Raw genomic sequence first — 27,307 nt, 5'->3', positions numbered from 1 at the left:
GAAGACAGGCTGAGAGATTTGGGGTTGTTCAGCCTGGAGGAAAGAAGGTTCTGAGGAGATCTTACAGTGGCCTTCCAGTACCTGAAGGAGACCTACAAGAAAGCTGGGGAGGGACTTTTTAGAAGGGTGTGGAGTGATTGGACAAAGGGGGTGGTTTAAAACTGGAAGAGGGTAGATTTAGATTAGGTATTAGGAAGAAATTCTTTACTACAAGGGCAGTGAGGCACTGGTACAGGTTGCCCAGGGAGCTGTGGATGCCGGCTCCCTGGAGGTGTTCAAGGCCAAGTTGATGGGGCCTTGAGCAACCTGGTCTAGTGAAAGGTGTCCCCGTCCATGGCAGGGGGTGGGGGGCAGGAGTTGGGGGTGTGGGGTGTGGTGGGTGCTGTGGTGGGTGTGGAACTCAATGATATTTAAGGTCCTTTCCAGCCCTAACCATTCTATTATATTTGATGCTAACACAAAACCTCTACAGTAAGGAAATTAAAGTATCACATTCATCTTATTGTACTTGAAGATACAAAAATGTTGTCAGATAATTGTATTTATAGCGCTTCCACCTGCCCCCAAATATATCATGAAATTCTTGGCTTAAGACAATGTGAAGTCTAAGAAATATAGAGGGATATGAAAGCAATCAGACTTTCCACTGTTGTTGTCTGCTGGTGGCCATTAAAAGGTATGCTGTAACTTCCATTTAGGAAGTCCCTGAATCATTGTAGACAACTGACAGGAGGCTGTGCTGTCACTGTCTGCTTAGTTGCTGCCATTGCTGGAAGCAGATGCTGAACCAAAGTGATGTCCTCCATCTCTTTCCTTGGTATTACCATGTTTTGCTGTCTCTCTGAAACGTTTATGCTACATTTGCAATAAAATCAAGTGCTTCAGCCACCTACCTGGATTTCTTCACCAGTTAGCCATGAAGTTTTTGGTACAACTCCTTCAGGGGCAACACAGGTACCTTCCTCAGTTTCCACATTGTAATAGTAATCATACATGTTTTTTATTACAAGTTTAATCCATGGACTTTCATTAGACTCTGAAAGCAATACATATGTTTAGTATACATTTATTCCCTGTTACACTAGTAAGTTACAGATCCATACCCATTTCCCATCTCTACCTTTGCTACAGAGCCATTTTACATGCAAAGTCACTATAAATCAGTTTGTAAGGATGTTTTCAAAATGCCATGTTAGATGGATCAAGATCATTCTTCCAGAATGATACAGCTATGAGGTCAGTACAGATCCACTGCTAGCTTCTCCAAACCCCAGCCTGCCAAGTTAGTGCTTGCTCCCAAAACTGTGCTATGCCTTCTATGACCACTCACATAAGTGGAACTGAGACCCTGTTTAATAAATAATTTTGAAAAATGTTGTTCTTGTCTTCTGGCCAAATGCTGACCTTATTGACACTTAGCTTACACAGGACACTTCCTATATCCACTTCATTGTCTCCTTTAGTGCTTTTGTAAACAAGGCTGTTTCCTGCCAGGTAGGAAAAGCCTCATTTCCTCATGGACAAAAGGCCCCAAAGTAAAGCTGAGTAGGTCATTTGTGCAAAATGCCCTCTCAAAGCTCATGTTGCAGGATGAAACATGCCTATCTATTGTAAGAAAGTGGACTACATTGACAGAGATTTTTCTGTTTGGTTGGGTTTTTTTTTTTGGGGGGGGGGGTGTTTGGTTTTTTCTTTTCATCTTGGCTGCATTAGCTATGGCCAGCTAGCAGCTCTAACATGACAAAATGTCCCATGATCTTGATATGGGCAGATTCTAGTCCCGGTTTTTGCTGAGAGCTGCTGCTCTTGTCAGAGAGCATCCACAGGGATCACAAAAGGTCCACTGACACCCTGGCAGAGCCTGAATTGATCTTTGACAGTAAGGATGAGGCTGAAGTGTGCAGCCTAACACTTTTCTCTCCATCTCCTAATGAAAAAAAAATTAAAATTGGGGCGTAACGTATTTTTTTTGAGGTTATGGACTAGTCTCTTGACAGTTAAAGAGAAACTGCCCTAAGTTCACTCAGGGGCTAATTTTCAACTTTGGGAAGTTTTAGCTAGACTCTGGAATTAGTTAGACATGTTTCCCAGCATGGGCTGTGGTCTGGGTGATGTGTGCAACAGTTCAGCATCACATAAAAAGCACTTAAGCAAGAATAATGTTTCTTAAAAGATTTTCAATCAGCAACTGTCTTCCCTGGTTTACAATGATTTTAGGTAAGCCTTCTGTGCTGGTTTTGTAGTTGCCTACGATACTACAGATGAGGAACTATCCTATTCAGGAAGGTTTTTACCTTTAGTTTTCAGGTTCTTGGCTTCAGAGAGGTTCCTGAAGTAGGCTGCAGCACACTCAGGAATGACTCGTAATCCAAACTTGGACTGCAGTATCGTCAGGATTGCCTGTGAATCCCCCTTCTCCAAGCTCTTGTTGATCATTGATGTTCCAACAGCCACTAGGGTAAAATAACAACAGAGAAAATTAAGTGGTTTATAGTCTATGTACCCACAACTCTGCCCTCCAGCAACTTTGATGATAGACTTCTAAGGCTGGCACACAGATAGCATGACATACACAGCAATGCAGTAATTCACCCATTTCCAGCCTCTTTCATGCTTGTAACAACAAGTATCTCAGAGAACAGCAAGCTTGTTAGATAGAAAGTGAGCACAATGCCCATCAATCATAAAATCTCATAATGGTTTGGATTAGAAGGGACCTCAGAGATCATTTTGTCCCAACCCCCTGCCATGAGCAGGCACACCTTCCACTAGACCACATTGCCCAGAGCCCCATCCAACCTGGTCGTGAACTCTGCCAGGGGGGAGACAGCTACAGCTTCTCTGGGCAACCTGTTCCAGTGCCTCCCCACCCTCACAGGGAAGATTTTTTTCCTAAATCTACTGTCTTTCTGTTTAATCCCATCACAACTTGTCCTATCACTATGCTACCTCATAATCTTTCCCATGGGCCCCTTTAGCTACTGGAAGGCTGCTATAAGGTCTCCCCAGAGCTTTCTCTTCTTCAGTCTGAATAAGTCAAATTCTCTCAGCCTGTCTTCATAGGAGAGGTGCTCCAGCCCTCTCATCTTTGTGGTCCTCCTCTGGAATCAATCCAACAGCTCCATGTCTTTCTTGTGCTGGAGACCCCAGAGCTGCACACAGTACTTGAGGTGGGGTTTCATGAGAGTGAACTAGATGGAGAGAATCCCCTCCCTCAACCTGCTGGCCACACTGGTTTCAATGCAGCACGGAATACAGTTGTCCTTCTGGGCACACTGCTGAGCTTCAAACAGTCATGCTGAGCTTCTCATCCACCAATATCCTCAATTCCTTCTCCTCAGGGCTGCTCTCAATCTATTTTCCACCCAGCTTGTAGCTGGGTTTGGGATTGCCCTGACCATGCTCAGGACCTTGTATTTGACCTTCTTGAACTTCATGCAGTTTGTACAGGGCTACCTCAGAAGACGTCAGGGTCCCTCTGGATGGCATCCCTTCCCTCCAGTGTGTAAATCACACCACACAGCAGACTCACTGAGCATGCATTCAATCCCACTCTCCACGTCTCCCATAGAGATGTTAAACAATGCCAGTCCTAGTACCAACCTCTGAGGATCACCACTTGTCACTGTTCTCCATTTAGACATTGAGCCATGGATCTCAACTCTGAGTGTGACTGTCCAGTCAATTCCTTATCCAGGGAGTGGTCCATTCACCAGACCCACGTCTCTCCAATTTAGACAAGGACAGCACGTGGGACAGTGTCAAATGTTTTGCACAAGCTCAGGCAGATGACGTCTGTCACTCTTCCTTAATCCACCATCATTGTAACCCCATCACAGAATGCCATGAAATTTGTTAGTCATGATTTGCCCTTACTGAAGTCATGTTGGCTATCACCAATCACCTCCTTATTTCCCATGTGCCTTAACATAGTTTCTAGAATGATCTTCTCCATGATCTTGCCAGGTACAGATGTGAGACTGACTGGCCTCTAATTCATCAGGTCTTCCCTTATTCCCATTTTAGAAATGGGGGTTATGTTTCCCCTCTATTAATCAGTGGGGACTTTAGACTGCTACAACTTCTCAACTATGATGGATAGAGGCTTAGCCACTTCATCTACTAATTGCCCCAGGATCCACAGATGCATTGTGTCAGGTCCCATGGACTTGTGCACCTTCAGGTTCCCTAAATGTTCTCAAGTCTGTTCTTCTTCTACAATGGGCAGTTCTTCTTTCCCCCACTCCCTCCCTTTGCCTTCTGTGTCCTGGACAGTGTGACTAAAGCCTTTGCTGGTGAAGACTGAGGCAAAAAGGTCCAGCATGGGACCTCTTGTTGTTGGCTTCTCTATTACTTGGAGAAGGAAGCTGTCATCAATGCATTCCAGGACATTTCTGGATTGGTCATGCTCTTCTGTATTGTCCCTCCAACAGGTAATGGGGTGATCAAATTTTCCCATCAGGACCAGAACTTGTGAACATGAGGCATCTCCTATCCGTCCTTAAGGGAGCTCATCCACTTGGTTTCCCATGTCAGATGGCCTGTAGCATACTCCCAATATAGTATCCCCTGTCCCTGCACTCCCTTTAATCCTAACCCATGAGCTCTTGGTTGGCTCCTCATCCATCCTCAGGCAGAGCTTCATGCACTCCAGCTGGTCACTGACATCAAAGCCAGCACCACCTCATGTCCCATGTCTGTCCATCCTAAAGAGCCTGTGTCCTTCCATCCCAACACTCCAGTCATAGAAGTCATCCTCCCACCATGTCTCTGTGATGCCAGTAAGATCATAACCCTTCAGGCACACATATCTGACTCCTGTTGTTTGTTCCCCATGCTACGTGTTTTTACATAGCAGCATTTCAGTTGGGCCCTGATGAAGGTGACATAGTCTGGAGTGGCTGGAATTCCTTTGATGTAATTAACTAGTGTTTCCCTGTTCATTCCTTGATAGTCAAAGACCTATTCCTCCAAGCTCAGGATTGGTGTATCCCTAAGAGCAAGAAATAAGGCAAGAGAAGCAGGAGACCTGCTTGGCTGAGCAGAGAGCTTCAGAAAAAGCTCAAGTGGAAGAACAGGGTCTACATTTTGTGGAAGAAGGGACTGATCACTTGGGAAGATTACAGGAATGCTGTCAGGGTACACAGGGATCAAACAAGAAAAGCCAAAGCCTCTTTGGAGATAAACCTGGCAAGGGACATCAAGGTTAACAGGAAGGATTTCTTCAAGCATATTGGTGGCAAAAGGAAAACTATGGAAAATGTGGGCCCACTGCTGAATGAGGCAGGTGTCATGGTGACAGAGGATGCACAGAAGGCATAGTTACTGAATGCCTTCTTTGTAACAGTCCTTACTGCTCAGGCCAGCCCTCAGGAGCGTCAGGCTTCAGAGATAACAGAGAAAGCCTGGAGGAAGGAAGACATTCCCTTGGTTGTGTAAGATCAAGTTAGAGGACAGTTAAATAAACTTGATATCCACAAATCCATGGGTCCTTTTGGGATGCACCTGCAATTGCTGGGGGATCTAACAGAAACTCCTAACTCCACCTCTTAATGTTCCGTGATTCTGATCCTGTGAAATCATTGCTAAGCCACTGTATCATCTTTGAAAGGTCCTGAAGAATGTGAGGTGCCTGAAGATTGGAGGGAAACTAATGTCGCTCTAATCTTCAGAAAGAGCAGGAAAGATGACCCAGGAAGCTACAGGCCAGTCAGCCTCACCTCCATCCCTGGAAAGATGTTGGAGAAGCTCATTTTGGGGGTCATCTCAAAACATGTTGACGAAAAAGTTATCAGAAATAGTCAGCATGGATTCAGCAGGGGGAAGTCATGTTTGACTAATCTGATAGCTTTCTATGATGACATAACTGGACAGGTAGATGGAGAGCAGTGGACATTGTCTACCCTGACTTCAGCAAAGCTTTTATCACCATCTCCCATAGCACCCTCATAGGCAAGTTCAGGAAATGTAGGTCAGATGAATGGACAGTGGGGTGGATTGAAAATTGGCTGAAAGAGCACAGAGGGTTCTGATCAGTGGTACCGAGTCTAGTTGGAGCCCTGTAACAAGCAGTATTCCTCAGGGGTCAGTTCTGGTTCCAGCCCTGCTCAATATGTTCCTCAAGGACTTAGATGAAGAATAGAGCGTACCCTGAGCAAGTTTGCTGATGATATAAAACTGCCATCCAGCAAGATCTGTACAGGTTGGAGAGCTGGGCAGAGAGTGATCTTATGAAATTTGACAAGGGCAAGTGTAGGGTCCTGCACTGAGGGAGGAATAACCCCAAGCACCAATACAGGTTAGGGGCTGACCTGCTAGGAAGCAGCTCTATGGACAACAGATTAACCATGAGCCAGCAGTGTGCCCTAATGGCCCAGAAAGCCAATGACATCCTGAGGTGTATCAAGAAAAGTGTGGCCAGCAGCCACATGGCATGTCTCTTGGGCACCCCGGCACTTCCCAGCCTCTGTAAAGCCAGGAAAACACCCTGAGCACCAATATCTGCCCTTCTGCTGCAGATGAGGACAGCACCAGGCTCCCCATGAGACTGGGGATGGCCCTGTGGCACAGCCATGATAGTGTGGTGCCTACACACACAGCCTCTGCAGCGAGAAAAGAGAAAAAACTGGGAATCCACACATTACCTGCTGTGCTGTCTGGCTTTTTCTCATCTTTTAATTATGCCTTTATTTTTGAAGTAAAATGTAAGAAAAATGTTTAGTAGGGGGAAAAACCCAATTCAACAGAGCTTACTCCTTTCCATTGAAGATCTGGCAATTAATACTGTGGCTTTGCTCTAAAAAAGGGCCATGTGAACCTTATAAAAGTATAAGCTGAACAGAGCTTAGCCATCCCCAGCTGCAGGAGGGATGTGGGCTCCAGTCCTCCAGCAGCTGGGATGCCAGTACCAGATCAACCCCTTTCTACACCCACACTCCCTTCAAACAGCAGTGGTATACAAGGACACAGCTGACTGGTGTGATAAGCCTAAACTCTCAGCAGGGCCAAAGATCAGATTTTTCCTATAACAGAGACTCATGACAGATCCTGCTTTGACTGATAGCCTGTTCCTGTGCAAGCCTAACGTCAGTATTGGTGTCTATTCCTGAAGGCTATACAGCTGATGTTTGGCCAGTCTCACTCTGGCCTCCACTCAGATAAGGAGTACAATGGTTGCTTCACTTCTTGAATCTGTTCAAAGTGACGCAAACTGTACTGCAAACACTGCAAAGGATTAGGAAGTGCTAATGTCTTCCTAAATGAAGATACAAGACAGAGTCCTTGACTGATGGGAAAGACAGTCTGTAAAAACTCCTTACAATTTTTATATTGTAGTATTTAATATTTATGAGGCATAAAATTTAGTTTGGAAGGAATCAAGACTTCTGGCACAGCTGTCAGTACCCTCTTATTGCTATTACTGCAGCAATCTCAAAACCAAACTTGTTACTGAAAATTAAGTGTTTCATGCCTTGCAAAAGTTTTAGAGTGGGATGTGGGGAGTTGTATGCCTTTCAAAACTACAAGTCTATTTCCAACTTGTGATCAAGCTGAACTTAAAGTTTAGTCTACATGAACACGACATGCTAACTTCCTGAGACAGGATGTGTTTGTTGTAGGAAGTATCTGGTTCTGTGCTGGGGGGAAGCTCTGCATCTCAGTTTAACTGCAACTCCTTATAGCTCTTCTAAAGAATGTGTTGTGCTGACACTGCTTCCTTTGAGCCCGGGGGGCAGAGTACAGGGGATAGTGGTTATTTCTGCAAAGGACTTGTTAAAACAGCCCTAGTGACGATCATACTTGGTTGTGAAAAACTGTTTGCTACAGTTTATATGAAGACATTTTACTACAACATCCAGCTAGTGGATAGAGCAGCAACCCATCATCAGCAACACCATATGGTACTGGATAATTCTGTGCCAATTTCTGCAGGCCAATTGTGAGATGTATTCTTAATGCTCTTACACCACTGGACACAACTTTGGACAATTTTCAAATCACTCTTCAGCTTTAATTATAATCTGTTTATAAGCTGTTAATTTCCTTGTTCTCTGGACTCATAGGTTCCCACATGCCTCTGGGTAGCATTGAGAGAAGTTTGGTTTTGTCTGCAACAGAAGGTGTTGGCACTCTGGAGTACGTGAGCTCTGCTTGGACAACATATGTGTGTGTGTCTGCGCCTGTCTCAGGCAACACAAGATCTTCTCTGCAGATGCATGACCTATGAAAATGCTTCAAGTATCTTCAGTGTATCTGACCGGTTACATTAAGACTGTACTGACTGATTACATCAATTATGAAGTAACAATAGCATTAACCTCAGTGTCTCTGTAACAGGCATAGACGACTAACAGCTAGCTGCCTTCGCTTCCTCCCACCCACAGCTTCCCAAGCACTAAGTACTGACACACAGCCTGGCTCTAAGCAAACAGGCTGCCGCGCTGTGCTAAGAGGGCTGAATGCAGTGCTGCAGGAATGCACTGACTTCAGCAGTTGTATTCACAAGCTCTTAGGGTGCAAAAGAAGGTGACCCTGACTCACCCAAAGCCAAGTCAAGCAGAAGGTGAACCAATACTCATGACAAGCTAACATCCATGGTTGGTCTGTGTGGGCCACAGGCAGGAACCAGCAGGGATGCCACGATGCTCTTTGATGTGCCCTGTACACCCAGCTACCCTAACATTTGTGATGTACAATGAGTATTTTTCTAAGATTATTAAATTCAATCCAAACTTTTACAGAAGATGCTGAGGGCATCCAACACGCAATGCTCTGACAGGATAAGCTTTGGCATTTTTCCTACAGATTTCCTCATCTTTGCAGACTGGAAGAGCAAGCATACACTTCTCCAAAAAGCCAGAGTGCTCTTTTGGCACTACTTTTCAAGTTAACATGCTCCTCGTTTTTATTTGTTAGCCCTTAATAACAGCATTATAATGAAATAGGAATAAGTAAGATTGTAACCATATAAGAATTTGCTGTCATGACACTCATCAAGATTTTAGTATTACACAAGCAAAATAAGCTCCTGAACAGTATATCCCTCCTCATTCATATATACTTCTGCTTTGCCAGCTATATGAAGATACACTGACACTAGAAATCTAGGTTGATAATTTAACCCATGTAACCAAATCCACTACATTATTTAAGCCTTAAAGATTACCACTTCAGATAAACACCACCAGCTCTGGAGATCTAAGTCACCCTAATCACAGCATGACAAAAGTCACGCATTCATTTCCTTTTATGATATTTAGAGGGCTGCCACACTTCCCTGAAGTGGAAAAATTAGGCAATCTTTTCCTTAGTCTTGAAAAACTGAATGAGTGAGCCATGAAGATGCAGGTTAATGCTTACAGATTGACAGTTCTTTTATATGGCTATTGGCATCACTGATTCCTTTCTGAATTTCATCCAGCCACAGAAGCGCTGACTCATCTTGGGTTTCCTGGAAAAAGGACAGAGAAAAGCCTTGAAAAAATTGAATTATAACAAAAGTTGTCCGAACATACTGGTAGAGCTCTGGTATACAATCTCCTCTTGTGAAGCCCTTGAACAATAAGAAGAATTCAACTGTTTAAAAACCAGCAATACAACACATTCACATTCTGTTTACTGACTTGAATACACTCTTGTTTAAATACAAATCTCTGAAAATTTTTTATGTATAGAAGACACCGTCCATCAAGCTAGTAGTTTTTTCATTTCCAAAGTAATCTCAGCATTAAATAAAGCCATACATTATCAGGCAGCACTGTGACAGTAGCATAAAGAGCTCAAAGAGGAGACTGCAGGAAGTTGGCTTTCTTTCAAAATTCCTTATTTGGAAAAGGTTCCACACCTACACCTGAGCACACGCCATGTTAGAAAATAACAGCAAAAACTGACATAGAAAGACAGCTCAGGTTTAGTAATGATTACTTAGCTCAGGGGGTAAACATTTCAGGAATTAAGCAGCAGAGCAAGACTCACTCTTCCCATAGGCTAGCTGCATAAAATGCAAGCTCAAATACAAAGCATGGGGAAGTGGGCTCAACACCCCCACTAAATCAACCAACCCCTGTTCTGGCTGCCCAGGTTCAGACAAAAGAGCATTTCAGCTGGGAAGATACAGGTTTGGGGCTAAAGCGACATTTAAAATCTAAACCGTAGGTGGGGGAACAAAATTCATTCTGAAGAGGAAATAGGAGTGCCAGGTCTGTGAAGGACTAATGATGTGAAAAACTGGAATGTACTGTTTGATAAAGATCTAGGAGTGTGTATGCACAAACATTTCAGGGGAAAAAATTCCTATAAATTCTCAAGCTAAAACAGCGTAGACAAAGAAAAAGCTTTGCAAAGCCTGGTTTTACACCCAACTCCAGGCCAGAAGTCCAATAAATCTGTTATCAGCAGAAATTACAAAGTGAAACAGGGTAAAAACCCCTAAAGGCAAAGTCTTTATTTTGCGTCATAGATATAAAAAAGGAAGCAGAGTATCTAAATAAAATCAAGTTGTGTACAGCTCTAGCATAACAGGGGACACACACTGCAAGTTTTTCTAGCAGGAAAGCCAGAATTAACACTCGAGAGTGTGTACTAAAATCCCAAACTAGACCCAACAACTTTGAGAAAAGGGTTGAGAAACTGCAAGGAATTCCTCACTTTGTTCTTGTATTTAATGTCTAAAAGCTGGTCACTGACGCAAACATGGCTCTGGAGCCAAGTACAGCTTATGCTGAGTCTCGCTGCTAGGTTGGAAGCAAGACCAGTACTTGGGCTAATATTGTTTGCTGAAGCTAGCTGTTGTTAATTGTCATTAAAATTTTAAAAAAGGGGGGGAAAAGCCAGACAGAGAAAAAGGAAACGCTCAAAAAACCCAGGAGATGGAAACAGGGGAAAGGTTTTTGAGGCAGCAGGCTTTGGAGGGCTGGATTGAAAGAGCAGAGACAGCTAACAGCGGGCAGGGAGGCAGAAGGCAAAGCAGAGCAGTTTTCCTGAAGGCACGTTTGTACGTGTGGCTTGCTTTCACCTTTTCATTTGCTAAACTGAGATCACCACGCTCTTCTGCAAGGCTGGTTTCTTCCTCAAGAAGGGTACAAAGTTCAGCAACATGTTATTTCCGTCTGCAGATGGACCCTTGAGTATTTACTAAACACACACGTCAATTTTCCAGGAAACATGTTTTGCCCTAAATATCTGCATGTGTAAATTCCAGTAGGACCACCCCCCCCATCAGTTTCAAGCCTGTGGTAAATTAGGAGTTAAATTGCTGCTGTAAAGCAATTTTATCTCTGTGTTGGGCAGAGGCTGAAACTGAGTCATGTGTGCATATTTGGATACGTCACACCCTCTTGCTGTAGTAGACAAAGAACAAACTAGCTCCTTACCATAAACCTCATGCCTACAGGATGCTTCTGGAAGACAGATCAATCATCCTTTAGCCCCTTACAGAGGGGAAAAAACTTCCCCCTCAAAACCCCTTTTGAGATGAACTAGAACAGCACTGTCATCTGGCTAGCTGGATTTCACACATTACAATGAAGATACTTGTTTTCACTGGACTCCTCTCTCTTGCCTCCAGCCTTTTCACAACAGGTGAGTCCCCCTTTCTATATCTATTTTGTATTACAGACAGTAACACAGGCTTTTTGATAACGTTGGCGCTTTTCCAGCTTAAATGGGTCCCACACGCATCATTACAGAAAACTGTACTCTAGGAAGTCCCCACTTAAGGCAGATTTTTATTCTTCCATTTCAGTGAAGCCTACTCCCCCGCCCCCTCTATAAGGAACTCTAAGAGATCTTTCTGAGCTTACTGTAGATATATATTCTCTCTAGTATTTCTGTAACAATGTGATAATGTTAAACCTGTAGCGTTCTGTTCTGCTTTAAAACATTCAGCAGAATTACAGCTTCAGATGGTGCTACGAGAAGGAAACGCTCAGATAGTGATTGTGACAAAAATAACTGAAGGAAATGATCAAACAATAATCCCAGATTTTTTTCCCCTCACTAGAATTAAAGCTGTTTTCAAACCAATATTATGTTTAAAAGCTACTTTTTAGATATATATAAGCAATAAAGATATATAGATGCGCATGCATATGTGTGCTTTACGAGTGTCTAAAATGAATTTTCTGTATTAACCATGCAGAAAAATAAGGAAGGCTGCAATCTGTAATTTCAAAACATTATTTTGTAAGTCTGCCAGTGAGCATTGATAAAACTGTTTTTTCATATTTTATTCCAATATGTAAGGACAAAAAGAAAAATCCCACAGGTTTTCATCAAAAATTCAGTTTGCTTCTGAATTCCAGTTTCAAGATGCATGATGTAAGCTTTACACTGTCTTTTGCATTATACACAGCTAAGAAATTCCTAAATGACAAAAGTAACTATGCAGCTATTTATTCAGTAAAATCTATTTTGCAACACATGGTTTTAGAAAGTATTTTAAACACATTTTTGCTTCACCTGGAAATGTCAATTCCCCTACAAAGTTCCCTACAAAAGGCTGAGAAACTGGCATTAATAACAGTGGCATCAATGGTTTTGGCCACATTCTAGTGATACTGACTCACTGAGAATTTTCTTGCTCCATGAAGAGTTTTATTCATTTAGGAATAAATTTAATCTTGTATCAGCCCAAGCATTTGTTTCCAGTTCAAGACTAACTGCCCCTCCTCATGTATAAGCAGCTGAAAAAAATCCACTTTGCTTTAGACAGAAGATGAAGAATAACAAGAATTTGATACAGGAGACCAAAAAATTTAAAGGTTATTTCAATTTTCTGCATTTGAAAGTTTCAGCACATGGTAGGCAAAGAGGGTGCTTTTTGCATCTTTTGCAGTCTAGCTTTTTATCCATGAAGTGACAAGGATAGTACTGCTGCTTCTGAAGTTCTGATCAGACCAAGGCTGCTGCTTATATGATGAAATGCCAACATTGCCATTACTGGGAAAAACTCTCTAAAGGTTATAAATATTACACAAGTGTTTAATTTTCTGCCAGATATTACCTAAAACACGCAAAATGCAGAAAGAGCAGCTTAACCAACACTAGATTTGTGCTAAATTTTCAAGATTGGGTCTGAGGTGACAAAAATTTTGAAATAATTTAAACATTTAATACTTTTCACACAGATAGGTTTCTTTTTCACTGTACCTGAAGGTGAATTATATTGCTAATCCAGTAGTCTGCCCTTTTAAACAGCTTTATTTTTTTCTTAAGCCTCAGAATTTTCACTGAACAGCTCTGCAATAAAAACAGTGTCTCTCATCAAGACTTTCCGTGGAATATCAGCAAGCGACTATGATTACATCCCTCCTTATGCTATAGAAGGGGAGACAACAACCATCCATATCAGAGAACACAAATGCTCTTCGAAAAAGTCAAATGACTCCACATTAATGGAAGTGAACAACACCACACTGGAGTACCTGACCAGTTCTCTGAGCACAAGGCTGATACCCGCCGTCTACCTCAGTGCCGTTTTATTGGGTGTACCATCTAACGCCATCATTTTGTGGATGCTGCTTTTCAGGATTCGGTCCGTCTGCACTGCCATCCTCTACACCAACTTGGCAGTTTCAGACCTGCTCTTTTGCATCATGCTGCCCTTCAAAATAGCGTACCACATCAACGGGAACAACTGGGTGTTTGGGGAAATGATGTGTCGAACTACCACTGCGGTGTTTTATGGCAACATGTACTGCTCTATCCTGCTGCTCACATGCATCAGCGTCAGCCGCTACGTGGCCATTGTTCACCCTTTCACCTACAAGAGCCTGCCAAAGCGTGCCTACGCCATCGCGGTCTGTGCTACCGTGTGGACTATCGTCTTCTTGTACATGCTCCCACTTTGCATAATGCAGCAAAGCTACTATGTGAAACAACTGGGGATACATACCTGCCATGATGTGCACAATGCCTGTGAAACAGTATCTTCCTTCCAGTTCTACTACTATGTTTCATTAGCTATCTTTGGGTTTTTAATACCCCTCGCAACTATTGTTTTCTGCTATGTCTCAATTATACGGACACTCAAGACTCGTGAATGGTTCTGGTATGTTAAAGTCAGTCTTTTGATCCTTACTATCTTTGCCATTTGCTTTGTGCCAAGCAATATTATCCTTATTATCCATCACATCAACTATTACTATTACAACACAGATGGGTTGTATTCTTTTTATCTAATTGCTTTATCCCTCAGCAGCTTAAACAGCTGCCTTGATCCATTTCTTTATTTTCTGATGTCAAAAATTAGAAGTCAATCCAATATTTATCTAACAATGGTTAAAATATCCAGGGAAAAAGGAATGTAGTTCTCTGTTATTGGAATTAAGATTTCGAATAGTATTAACCCAGACAGCCATAAACATCAGGTGCAACAGCTTAAATTTAAGAAATTGAAGTTTAAAGAAGCCCCAGAATGTCAGTAAAATTTACTTCCTATCCCAAACTGTACACAGCGTATTTTCAGAAACACACTTCCCCAGCTCCATAATTTTACCACATGTATTGCAACATCTGTTGGACCTAGAATCAGGGAAGTGGCTCCACCCCTCCATTTCCTTCTGAGAAATTACTTTCATGGAAGAAACCAGAATATCAGTCACTGAACATCAGAGAAGGAATCAATATCCAAACAACAATTTTAGGCCCATTCAGGGTTTCCAGATACTTCAAAGTAGCTCTCAGCCCACAATCACTGCTAGAGGCTTTTAGCCCTGTAGGAGTGGGAATAAGTAGAACTAGTTTTTACATGTTTTTAAGCTGTTCAGAAGCTTCTGGTCACGTAGTCAAGAGCAAATACTGCCCTAGAAATTGAGAGCCAGAGTTCCTTTGGGTGAAAGGAGCAGTAAGTCTACAGGCTAGGTGAAAGGAACAGTCTACAGAAGTAGACACTTCCAAAGCAGCATCACCTACAAGGCTGCTTAACCAGCTTTCCACCAGAGACTTGTTGTTCTACTTCATCAGCGACTGCACTCCTCTAAGACCCAGGAGGATTGCTGGGAGCTAGCCATATCAGTGTGAATCCAGGCATGTGTTATTCTTGCTGGGTAAGCAAAACAAGGAGGCTGTTTTGTAGTATTCTATATTGCCACATCCTCACAGGAAATGCCTACAGTGTTACAAATACTGGAGCTAGTTATGATTGATAGTGCTAATAAAGCAAAGGGTCAGCTTTTATGTTTACAGAAACTCAAAAGCTACACATATGCTGAGTGTAATAAGTTCCTACAAAATTACCTCAGTGATTGGCTTTTGTATTTGTAACTGCCTCACGGAAACTAGTATTTTACATCAGTTTGATAGTAGCATTGTAAAAACTGTACTGAAGTTATTTGCACTGACAAATGCCTTCAAGGAATTTGCAGCCAAGTAAGCCCTCCCCTCTTCAATTTCTTCTGGGCCATAATTTATGTTAGGTTTTAATCACACCATTCTCTCGATATGCACAAGAACAGAATTTTAAGATAACTTAAAAATATTCCAGATGTTATACAACTATTGTAAATATACATATAGATGAACCTAACTGTAAAACCTGTGTGCGCCTATCAAAAAATAAAATAACACAGGAAGCATTTCAGAGTTTATCCCATCTGTTTAACTTTTCAGGTACCCATAATACACTCCTCAAGTACAGGGTTTCTCCTTGAAATAGTCTTGAGAACTGTTAGATGCTGTGGTTTAAGGTTACAAAAATAAATACATTCCAGCTTTGCATTTTTCAGTTTCAAGCAAGGAAAAAGTAGGTGTGATCTGAGATTAAGACTGTTAACAGGTATTGGGAGATCTGGGTGCAGACTCTACTTCCCCAAAAGTCACGACAGCTACAGGGACATTACAGCAAACTGGTTAGAATAAGTGAGCAGGTTTGACCCATATGTTTTTCCAGACTCTGGGGAACACAGGAAGTTCACTGGCAGACCTATCTGATCCTTGTAAAGCAAATATTTCATTACACCACAGCTCACTCAAGCTAAACACAATGCACATGCTAAACACTGCTTTACAAACAGAAAAAGTGAGGGTTAGGCAAGCTATAAGCATAGCATTGTCTTTTAAATTCTGAGGTTTTTTTAAAGGAAAGTTCAATCTAAATCATATCCTCATCTAAAGAATGATGTGATTGACCAGCAGCACAGAGTAAGTTGGGTTAATGCATCTGAGAATTTATTTTGGGACCTTCTGTTTACATGACATATTTTTAGCAGTTGTGAAAGGACTGCAAAACCAAAATACCCAGGGGCAGGCCATTAGAAGTCTCTAGGAACATCACAAATTTTTGCATGAGAAGATTTCAAAGAGACTGCGTAATGTTTGTTGCGAAACTTGTAGACCCATTTGCTCCCTACCAGCACCTCAACACTAGGACAGGAGTAGGTGCAAGTTTGCACCCAGAGAGAACAGTGAGCCAGAGCAGCGCTGCTGTGTGTGCAGACACATTGGTGGTTGTAGCTCTCTGTCTCAGGAACATCTTGGCTCACAAAGAAGGTCTGGCATGTCCCAGGGCAGCACTGTGCAGCTAATACCCGCATGGATGCTCTCTGCATGCAAATACTAACTCCGGCCCTTCCAGGAGAGGTAAAGTACTCAACATGCATTAAACCCTACCCAGCATGCATGGCAAGGAGGGAGGCTTCTCAGATTCCAGGGCTCAGTGAAAACAGCTCTTACCTAGGAAACAAGGAACTGAGATATGCAAACACCTTTTGAAAGCTCTGATAGTGAGTTGTAGAAGCACAGTTTAACAGCAGGTACCACAGGTGAGGTGGCAAGATAGCCAGAAGATATTTCTACAAGCCAAAGCTAAGAGACTTTCTCCAGATGACCATATTACTTTAGGAAAGCATTATGTGAATTTAAGCATGTTTTTCCAAACACTGGCCATTTTAATTGCTGCATTAGTAGCTTTAGCTAATCTTGTGTTCAGTCACATCCGGCAAGCTGTTAGGCTGATCTTTGTTTATGCTTCCCTGAGCTGTGATGCTAACCAGGGCACTGCTTTTGGGGAAGCAGATAACAATATCCTGCTGAGATAAGTTTAAACTGAAGGCACAAACAAGACAGCTTGCTGTAGCTAGGTAAAGCCAGAATAGAAATACGTACAAAAGTCCATTATAAAACACCAGATTTAAGTAACTGAGGGTCCTCAAAGTAGTTCCTGGAAGTTTAAGAAACACAGTATCTCCTTCAGCATGACAATGACATCTTTTCTGGCAAAAAAACCTCAGTTCCCATCCGCATTGTCATCACTTGCCTGACACAGACTATTAACTAGATCCTTTCATAATTACATCAGGGCCACTGCTGCCCATATTTTACAAGAGCTACAGCAACGTAGCAAAACTAAAAATAAGCAAGGTTACTTCAAGTCAGCAGTGGCATGCATGCCTTCACATAAATACACTGAGAAATAATCCCTTTTGTGAGTCAGAATAATTCTTAGTGAAAAAATTTTAGTGCCAGTTTGTTGGGTTTGGCTTATTTATGACTTCGTTGCCACAGCTGATCCAAGTATTGGTAGAAACAGTTCAGAGATACATGTCTAAATGAAAAGACATGGCATGTCAGTTCTGACAAATAGCAAGAAATTAAATCTCTACCTTGCATTTCTGTGCTTTGGCATGGTGCAGAACATCCTGATAATGCTTTGCATTTACTGGTCTCACATCTTGCAGCTTGGCTGTAGGCAACAGCAGGGCTTCTAGAGTTTTCTCAGGATTTCCTTGGTCAATTGCTTCATTAATGTGACCAATTGCAATGATTCCTATGAAATGGAAAAGTTATTAGAGACAAAGTCATCAGAGAAACATGTGTATTGTCTGATATCAGGTACAAACACAGCAGTAACATGAAGAAGAGAAAAATCAAGTAACAATAAGCAGAGGCAGCAACAGCAGCTGATTTGAAAATTTAGCACAGGTATTGTGACACTATTCAGTTGTACAGTTTTTCCTTCTGACACAATTATTGATTCATCCAGATCTACCTCTCCACAAAAATAAAAAAAGGGAAAACAGCCTTCCCTACATTTGGTGCAGGAGTATCTACATGAAACTTAAGGAAAAACTATGTATCACATCTGAACATGTTCACCTACACAGTGCTGAAAAACTTACACAGACTGGATTACTTGAAACCCTGAATCTGAAAAGTACATGTACACTGACCTCCCAGCTGCAGCATTACATAGCAACTTAACATCATTTCTTTAAAGTTTACCTTAAACAACCAGCCTGATAACATTGACCTTAAGAGAAATCACTTGATTGTTCAAGACCAGTGATGCTCAGGACTTCAGTCAGCAAGTAACACAGCCCCATAAAATTGCTAACTTATTTTCTTCAGACCAGTTCAATCTTTTAAAAACCTATTTCTTCCTTCCTCTAGTGCCAAAACATGCTGCTCAGGGTACTTTCTCCCTAAAGCCACCCCAGAAAAGCACAAGTCACAGGCTTCCCCATCATCTGTGAGGGATGGCCTCCCTTCCAGCAGTAGATCATCTCTCACCAGTAGACCTACTGCAGCCCAGCTGGTGGAGTGATGGATCCATGCCCTCCTGAGACTTTGGGAATGAGCAATTTTTCTAGGGTGCTGCCAAAGACGTGTGGGTTTGCTTAAGGAAACAGAGACTAACCTTCTTTCTCCTCTATATTGTGCCCCAAATAGTCATCCCCAAGCAGAATCCAATGTCACTGAAAACATGAACAGCTATTTTAGTACTAAAGACTGGCTCTCCTAATGTAAGAGCACCATTCTCAAGGCCTGTGACTGCAGAGATTCAAACAAAAAAGTGATTACTTCAGTCAAATTAACTGCTCAGCATCCCACCCTGACAGAGAGCACACAGTGACCAAGCCACAAGGGTCCACAGCAACCACCTGGCTTGATTTAGGAAGCATCAATCCATTTTTAGTACTTCCGTAATGTAAAGCTTCTCTTGCCAGTGTGGGACAGTTGCACACACGACAGTGTGAGAAGGGCGTACAACACATCAGTGCCACCCTGGAAACAGCTTTGCCTTATGAACCCTCTCAAATTGTATTCCAGACCACTTTCTAAATGGCAAGCAGACTGCAAGCTGCCCTCTCCTTTCCTTGCTCCAGTAAATCAGGAATAATTTGAGAGCTTTAAACTTTAGTAAAATGAAAAAAACATTAATACTTTCATATCCAGTGAAGAAACTTAGTCCTTTAGCATTTTTGAAGCCCAAATGATCAGCTATCACATTTAACTTACCACCCTTTTAGGGCAATGCAGTTACATTCAACTTCAAAAATCCATTTATATTAGAAAGAGTAGGCGTAAGAACCTATTCTCTGATAGGAAATCATGTTACCTAAAAGGAGAGCAGGAGAGGCAATTGCACTGCATAACTTCTTATGAACTCCCCTTGTGAAAATTAAGGGGCTTGGAAATCATTTGACATTAAACCACTCTTTCATAGGACACCTCCTGTAACTTCTTCCTGTCTTGAGCACCACACTTTCCCTATTCCCCAGATCAAGAGCATCCAATGCGAATACTGAACAACACTGCCAAGTGGCCAGAACCACAGCATTTGCAACACTGCAGAAGGCACACTGCCTTACACCATCCTTCAGCAAGCCAAAACATAGCCAGGAATACTTCAAGGGCATTTAAAGTCCAGTGGGCATTCAAAGTTATTTTACACTCTTCTCTTGGACAGTGTGTGTACAAGACACAGAAATTTGTGTACTGAGGACCAGACTACCATCTCCGCAGGTGATGTAGAGGAAGAATTACTTACTTTCATTTTCTTCTTGAATTTGCATATTAACCATGTCAATGCAGTTCTGGATATCATTCCAGCTTAAATAATCTTGGCCTTGAGATGAAGCCTCTGACTTAATAGACAATAGTGTATCAGCATAACTATAAGAAGATATAAAATACATAAGTGTATTTCATATAAAACTGCTGTAAATAATTGGTCAGATGTGTCATCCATTATTTAGTACTAGTACTATTTTTTTAATGAATAAATTTCAGACAAACTCATCTCTTGCCAGAAATTCAGACATGCAAGCTATCTCTCTGGTTCTACGCATGCATTCCAGCATCTGAAAAAATGGCCCTGCACACTAATTCAAAGCACTTTTCTTGACAAACTTGGAGTGATGGTAATACACACACTGGACATACACTTTGCTGTATGGCACTACAGGTAAGTTTGGGAGAAACTATGGTTAGCTTCTGGCTACCTCAAGACAAAGACCAGAATTTCTGCCCTATCATCAGGCAGTGGCACCTCCCACCCACCTCCATGCTCCTTCTGTGTATTCACTGGCAGCTTAATCTAAAGATCATGTCACAGTAGCACCAGCCTGAAACGCTGCATTCAGCCACTTTTGGGCCAGTTTCTGTGTATGTACAGTGTTGCCTCTCTTGCTCACATGCATCATCTCACATTACCAGAGGCCAAGTAACATTTTGCTCAACCCTATGGCATTCTGCTCCCTCTAACCAAAACATTGGACTCTTACTACTATCCCGACTTTCTCTCTCATGGCTTTTGAGACTCCTAGCAAGGGCAGCTCTCGGATTCGTGTTCCCTGGCAGCGTGGCAAAGATCTTCAGCCACTGCTGTCCTTTTTGCACAGTAACACCTTTGCACAGCCCACAGAGGTTTCCACCTGTGACAAATGCAAGAACCAATCCATGCCCCTACACTCTCCCCCACGCACTGAGGTCTCAGGTCTCACACAAAGTGCTGCCCAGTGTTTTTGCAGACACACAGAAGAGGTAGCAGCGCATGGCTGTGACGTGTCAGGCATGTGGCAGTACAAGCAGCTGGCAGCAGAGCCAAGGCTATAATTTAGTGTTGAACATGCACATGTACCACAGTATAGCACTCAGCTTTTTAGCAAGCAGGACTGTGCTGTATTTTTTCAGACCTTTGAAATTCTCAAGCTGTGTTTTAAGGGACCTCCTGGACCTTAAGGCATGAAACACTACCTCATTCCAAAGATCTTCTAGCAGTATTGCAGAGAGGTCACTAATTAACAGTTTCCAGCTACAACTGGTTCATGTTTTAGTGTCTGCAAAAATTCTTGCCAGATCTTAATGTTTGCTTTCCAAGGATATTTTCACTGCACCTCACACATCCTCTGCCCTCAAACATCTGAGGTTGTGAGATTGCTTATACTTACAGATACACAACTAGTTCAGCAATTGTCACATTAGCCCTTATTGTCTTATAACACAGATGTTTATCTTGCAGGTCTTTCAACTTCATAGTGACAACACAGGATAGCCTACTTATCCTTTTGCAGAAGTTGCCAAGTCTCATACAGACAAGACAAAATAAACCTTTACCGTTGAAAGTTTTCCTCTTCCACATTATTGAAGCCAATGCATGGGTTTCTGAGATGATTCTTTATCATTATGATGTCCTTATTTTCCAAGGCCTGGTTTAGCAACACAACAGCTGACAACATTTCTACTGCAATAGACAGTTCATCATGTGCCAAGTAGTTCTGTAGGACAATAATGTACCACAGTCAGGAAGCTAAGTAGTGTAACGAATTTGAGTTACACTGTCTAGATACCATCAAGGAGATGGACTTGATTTATAAAGCCTAGCAAGTTTCCTAGTCAGAGACATGTCAGATTAACATAACACTGGTGCGTAGCACTTACTGTGCTTACTACACATCCCTTCAGACTTTCCTTTTGCCCCTGTCCCATCTATGGTGATCTTACATAAAAAAAGTAATCCCCTACTATGAGGGTAAGACAAATATAATGGAGTTAGTCCTCATTAAGAGCATGCAACAATTAAAAAAAATCAGTTGATATGTTGCAACACAAGAGCTCAGCCAGAGCAAACTGTGTCAAGAAACAAATTCTGTGATTCAATATCCCCTATTCAACAAAAACCATTCATGCAATACATAACACCATGGCAAGAGAATTAAGTCTGATTTTACACAACAACATGCTATGTTTGTGCTTTTTCATGGTTTGACTATGTAACATCAGTGAGCAGGTCGTAAGCTTTTCACTCTTACCACAGCACTCTGTTGCTGGAGGTTGAACAGCTCAGTCTGATAGATAGCAGCAGCAAATGAGTGAACAACAGGCAGCTGCGCCTCCGGTTTCATCAGTGCAACCAGTGTTTTACTAGGATCACAGTTACGAATTGCAGTATTGATACTGTCAACTGCTATAAGTTCTAGAGAACAGCAGGGAAAGAAAAGCCTATTAATTTTCATATGCCTTTTTCACCTTATGCCATGTAGATGACAATTAGTTCAATTAGTTCTATTTCAAAGAATACAATTTACTGTCATTCAGGAAAAAACAATTCTTCAGACACAGCTACTGAATGTGGTAGAAACAGTGTCTATTCAAAGGTATGCAGCAAATACTTGACTGGAGAACATTAAAGTTTCTGGATTTTGAGGTATTAGAGAATGTTTATTCTACTATTAATCCAAAACAAGGAGCTGATCCCATCCTAGCACTGAAAAATACCTAATATCCCTCCTGAGTTTGCCTGCAGCAGGTACTGCCGGGTATGTCTGCTCCAGCACTTCAGTCTTGCTTCACCCCAAATGCTCTTTTCTTTTTGTTCTGCATTGCCTCCCTTGCCGTCTCCTTTTGACAGGACCTTACTCACCAAGCTAGAACAAGCCTGTCCTGCAACACCAACAATATTTTTATTGTCCATTTCAGGAGGCCTGGTAGAAATCAGCCAAATACATGATGGAATTTTCAGTAGCTGAACTGATAGAAAAACATATGCTGCAGCTTCCAGGACTTCCTCTGCATGCCATCACCTGTTTGTCTAAGTGTAGAAGATCAGTCATCACAAGCACTGCCTTCTGGAAATGACCCCTTCTCTACAGCTCAAATTTAAGATTAAACAGATCACCAGAGGTGTGTGAGCATAACCCTTTTTGATACTTAAACAACTTGCCTTTTTTTGGTTTTGCTGAATTGACTTCAGCAGAGGTTTTAACACCAGCACAATTAGGCTGAAAAGCACTTCCCACTTGGGCAGCTGCAGAAACCTAACAACGCCCCTTAGCTTAGTCACAGCCACCATAATTGCACACCTGGAGGAGCCAATTCTGAAGAAACCGAGGCCAGGACGCACCCAGGAACACGTTGTACAAGGGACCTGGTCTTACGCAAAGGGAAACAGCCTTGAAGGTTAGAGCTTATGTGGCAGAACAAACGTCATTTCCATCAGCAAAATAACCCCCATCTCCTCTGCCTTATCTTATGGCCTTTCTCAATCCTGTCATCCAGGGAATGTTTTTAGTCACCACTGACTGCTCAAGCCTATACAAGACTGTACAGCATACACCATCCACAGTTCACATATGCAGCAACACTCAGATCTCACTGCACAATACAGACTTTGAAAACCTTCCAGAATAACCAGGCCCAGCTAAGAAAGCCCCTCACCTCATCTCAATTACTCTGAAGCATAGTCATACAAGGCCATGTTGTTCTTGAAGACCCTCCCTATTCGCTACTCCTGAGGTTAGAAAAAGGAAAGGCTCCGAAAACTACAGCATTCACACTTGTTAGAAAAAAAGAGCAAAGAGGAAAAGAGTCAGAGTCCACAAATGGATTAGACTGGCTCTGTAGGCAGTAACTACACTACTGATTTCTATCGCAGGAACTGAGTGTGCAACTTGCAAAACATACTTTGCATTGTTCACATACCAGTAGCAAACCCCACTATTCTTTCCTTTTCAACCAAAAAGGTTAGTGGTTTTAATTAATCACTTTTTTCCTCCTTGCCTCCTTTTTGCCAAGGAGCAACTATTTTAGAGAAAGTACTGCTTATCATGCCTAAATCTAAGAGAGACTGACATCTGAGACATCTGAGGTAGCAAGTCAAACCTCTGGCTTAAGTTGACCTCACAGTACAGCCCTTAAGTCACGTTACAAAAGCAATCAGCCTGGATTCAAAGCATTGGAAATAATGCTAGAGACAAAGCAGCCACTAAGCCATGCCCAGATGTAGCACGAAATGACAGCAGTTTAACCAGAGCTGAACTTCCTAGCAAAGAGGTTTCCAGTCAAAAGCAGCAATACATGCACTGCAAATTTAGATCCCCCTTAACTATTTTTTTAAAAATTATTTTTTCCAAACCATAACTTGTGTCTTGTGACATTCTTAGCAAGCTAAGAACTCGTTAAATTTGAGTATGCGTGTCAAAGTGAGAATACTCTTCCTGTGATGTGAGTGTAAAGTGTTTTTCCATGTGTTCATACTATTTTAAATCTACAAAGTTGGTCATTGCTCCCAAGTGAGGATTAATACTACACTGATAAATATTAGTCCAAGCCATACAATGTTGTCAGCTTTAGCCAGTGTGTTTACCAGTGGCTTATCAAAAAAAAAAGGTGTTAGCTACCTTAGGTAAGAGTATATCCAGTCCAGCACAGATTGGTGACTAGGCAATCGTGACACGGTCACAAAAGTAAAATGCAACACATGGTTTCAGCTTGAGAAACCTTGTTTACATGCAAGAAACTGTGGATTCAATTAATAAGCTTAACATAATTAAACAGTGACTGTAAAAAAACGAGTATTGAGACATTTACTCACTAAGCTTGTGAGCCTCAGCTTCCGCATTGGCAACACTAACTTCTTTCTGTATTTCACTTTTGTCGAGCATATTTGGAAGCCCTGCTATCTAACAGATCAGAAAAAAAGATTTAATTACGCTTCTAAGTTCAATGGGAGATAAAGGATAGAATCCCTTGATGGCACACCTAGGATTTGATTGTACTATACCCTGTGCACCAAATACAATGTCACAGTAAACACAGCATTAATATTTCCCCGTGATTTTCGTTTTACTCTAACAGATGGATTTTCTCCTTTTTCATTTGCTGTTAATGATTCAATATTACATTTTTGTTGTACTCAAGTCACAACTCATTTTCAAAGCAAAGTTAGTATTAAAGGCTGCATGCTTTATCTCAAATTTTATTCTTACATCTTATAAGTGGTTACTAAGGGCATCATGCTCTTTAGAGCAAATGCAGCTACTTTGGTGCCAATTAGTACATCGATTATTTGAAAACCTTTATAAAGCTGTTCCACAAGTAATGCTGAAGGCAGACTAAAAGCAATTTATCTCTGAATTCAAGTCAGCTAAAAAAATGCAAATTGATGTGTAGTATCTGCTCCGTTCAATTACCTGCATTTTCTGTTCTTTAGAATCACACAATTGCAATAGGTACCACGAGGAATTTTGTGGCAGAACTTCAAGTAGGCTTAGAGCAGGACGGTTCAAACCTGCCATCAGTGCCATTTCATCTTGCCGGTCAATAGCCTCATTCACTTGGACTAGAGCTATATGAACTGAAATGGAAACAATGCTCATAAACAGCAAATAAGTCTTTGTGTAAAAAAAAAAAAAGTCCATTGCTGTCAGCTCCTTGCTTTTTAAAAGCCAGCTAGGAGTGGCAATCTTTATCCAGCAGAGGATAATCTACTTCAGGAGCAATCCTGCAAAGGGCATCTCTGGCTCTGTGCAAGCCTATCTGGGAGTAGTTCACCCACAGCTAACTGGAGCTCTATATAAAAGAGGGGGTCAAAATTTACAGTATTCTGCACACAGAAGGAATCCAAACATAAGGAAACAGAGCAGGCAATGAATGATTTGATTCTGAGCTGAGAAATACACAAAAACCCACAAGAACAGACATTAGCCCCCCGAAAGTTTAGTAGAGAAGGAACAGCAAGAAGGAACTGTTGTAGACGGATATTAGCTATTTCTGAACGTTTTACAAGGTCACACAGAAATATTTTGTTTGTGTGGATTCAGGTCGCATTCCGCTGGAATCTGGGAGACCATGGATTATGTGCACACTTCCATTAGGATCCAGAATGGCTTACTGTTTATCTTATTGATATTGCCTTGAATCTCAGTTTGTGTCAGGAGCTCCTCATAGACATCTCTCTCTTCTTCAGAGATTGTGCCATTCTAAGGAAACAAAATTGTTGCTATTACACACAAAAGCTTTGCAGAGAGGAAAGCTGTTAACAGGAGTCATTAAAACTGCATCAGCTGAAATAGTCGCTGAACATATTTGTAAAATAATTTGCAAGCCACATGAACTGATTAAATTAGCACCTCATGGTAACTGTCTGAGCAATATTCAAAGCATTTTCCACTTTCTGTAAGATAGACATGTAAATGTAGTCTAGTATTTTTCAACTAGAGAAAAGCATTACCTCTCATGTAAAAAACCCACGCCAAGTAAAAATTTTACTTTAAAGATCTGTGGCAGAGGTTATAGTTTATCCTCAAAAAAAGTAGTGTTTTTTCACAACTTGTTAAACAGATTGTTTTTCTAAAGCAGTTGGAGAAAAAAACAATCTTTTTTGTTTAGTCTTCCAGTATTCTATCCTTTGGTCAAAGTTAAGCTGCATTGTGCTCATATTTACCAAATTCTTACAAAACTATCTGTCAGGTTGTATTACCACTATTATAATATTTAGCCTAAGAGTGTTTGGAGTTTTTCCCTCTAATTGCAGTAATTTTTTAAAAAAAATTTTAGAACAGCAATACTATGAGAAGCAACATACATACTAGGAGTGCTAATACAATACCATTACCTTAAGTCTTGCATTTGATTCTTTTCTCCGTTTAGCTTCAAAGAGTTCATTCTGATAGTCAACCGCAAGTTCCTCATCCACATTTAGCAACATTGCATTTGGGTTCCTCAGAGTTACAATGGTTTGCTCAGCTATTCCCTTGTCAATAGCTTCGTTGATTGCTATTACCGCAGCATGCACTAAAATTAAAAGCACAATCTTAAATTTCAGGAAGCAAAGCATATTCAAAACTGTCACTGGTTCTTCTGATTTATTCAAAATGAGTGTTTAATACATGTTCAACTGCTCACATGTTCCTCCTCCTCCAACATCCCACTCCTAATATTTCCCATAGACCACAGCAACAAAAGCACACAATGATTTCTCAAAGGTGGCACATTGCTGCCTGTTCAGTGTGCACCCTTCTCCCAGATAGGGGTAACTAGTTTACTGACAGAGATACATGAAAACTTTGGCTAAATTAGCTATATCTGAAAGACACAACAGGAATAGAGGGAAATTCAAAGTCCATGAAAATTGTCCTCCAGCAAGCCTAGTGAAGACTCCCCAGGCAGAGTACAGCCCTGCACAATACATTTAAAGCCTGTACACCTGCCTGGGATGAACTGGCTCCTTTCCTTACCGAGGATCACTGTAAGCAGATGAGGAACTAGACAGTGATACAATGGTCTCTACTTTTGTCACTTTCCAAGC

General features: G+C 41.6%; 2 protein-coding genes across 4 annotated transcripts in view; one reads left to right on the top strand and one right to left on the bottom strand.

Annotated features, from left to right (window-relative positions):
- Positions 1–27,307, bottom strand: part of IQGAP2 (IQ motif containing GTPase activating protein 2) — a gene marked incomplete at its 5' end in the record, with an annotated part of 129,988 nt that overhangs the window by 25,999 nt on the left and 76,682 nt on the right. The window contains 11 exons of one of the 3 annotated variants that reach the window (XM_084278644.1): positions 894–1,036; positions 2,295–2,453; positions 9,361–9,451; positions 17,601–17,764; positions 19,769–19,893; positions 21,337–21,497; positions 22,032–22,195; positions 24,593–24,680; positions 25,191–25,354; positions 25,892–25,979; positions 26,612–26,793. In XM_084278644.1, the coding sequence (XP_084134770.1) occupies positions 894–1,036; positions 2,295–2,453; positions 9,361–9,451; positions 17,601–17,764; positions 19,769–19,893; positions 21,337–21,497; positions 22,032–22,195; positions 24,593–24,680; positions 25,191–25,354; positions 25,892–25,979; positions 26,612–26,793 (1,529 nt within the window). The remainder of the gene's footprint in view (positions 1–893; positions 1,037–2,294; positions 2,454–9,360; positions 9,452–17,600; positions 17,765–19,768; positions 19,894–21,336; positions 21,498–22,031; positions 22,196–24,592; positions 24,681–25,190; positions 25,355–25,891; positions 25,980–26,611; positions 26,794–27,307) is intronic. The other 2 variants (XM_084278645.1, XM_084278646.1) reach the window with 2 other exon arrangements.
- Positions 11,356–14,309, top strand: F2RL2 (coagulation factor II thrombin receptor like 2; the record flags this gene model as incomplete). The annotated part of the gene is made up of 2 exons (XM_084277910.1): positions 11,356–11,580; positions 13,216–14,309. Exons 1-2 carry the CDS (start codon positions 11,523–11,525, stop codon positions 14,307–14,309), a joined length of 1,152 nt encoding a protein of 383 aa, XP_084134036.1. The 5' UTR covers positions 11,356–11,522.

Source organism: Gallinula chloropus (genome assembly GCF_964237585.1).
Source record: "Gallinula chloropus genome assembly, chromosome: Z".
NCBI lineage: Eukaryota > Metazoa > Chordata > Aves > Gruiformes > Rallidae > Gallinula > Gallinula chloropus.
This window is presented reverse-complemented; position numbering and strand designations above follow the sequence as displayed.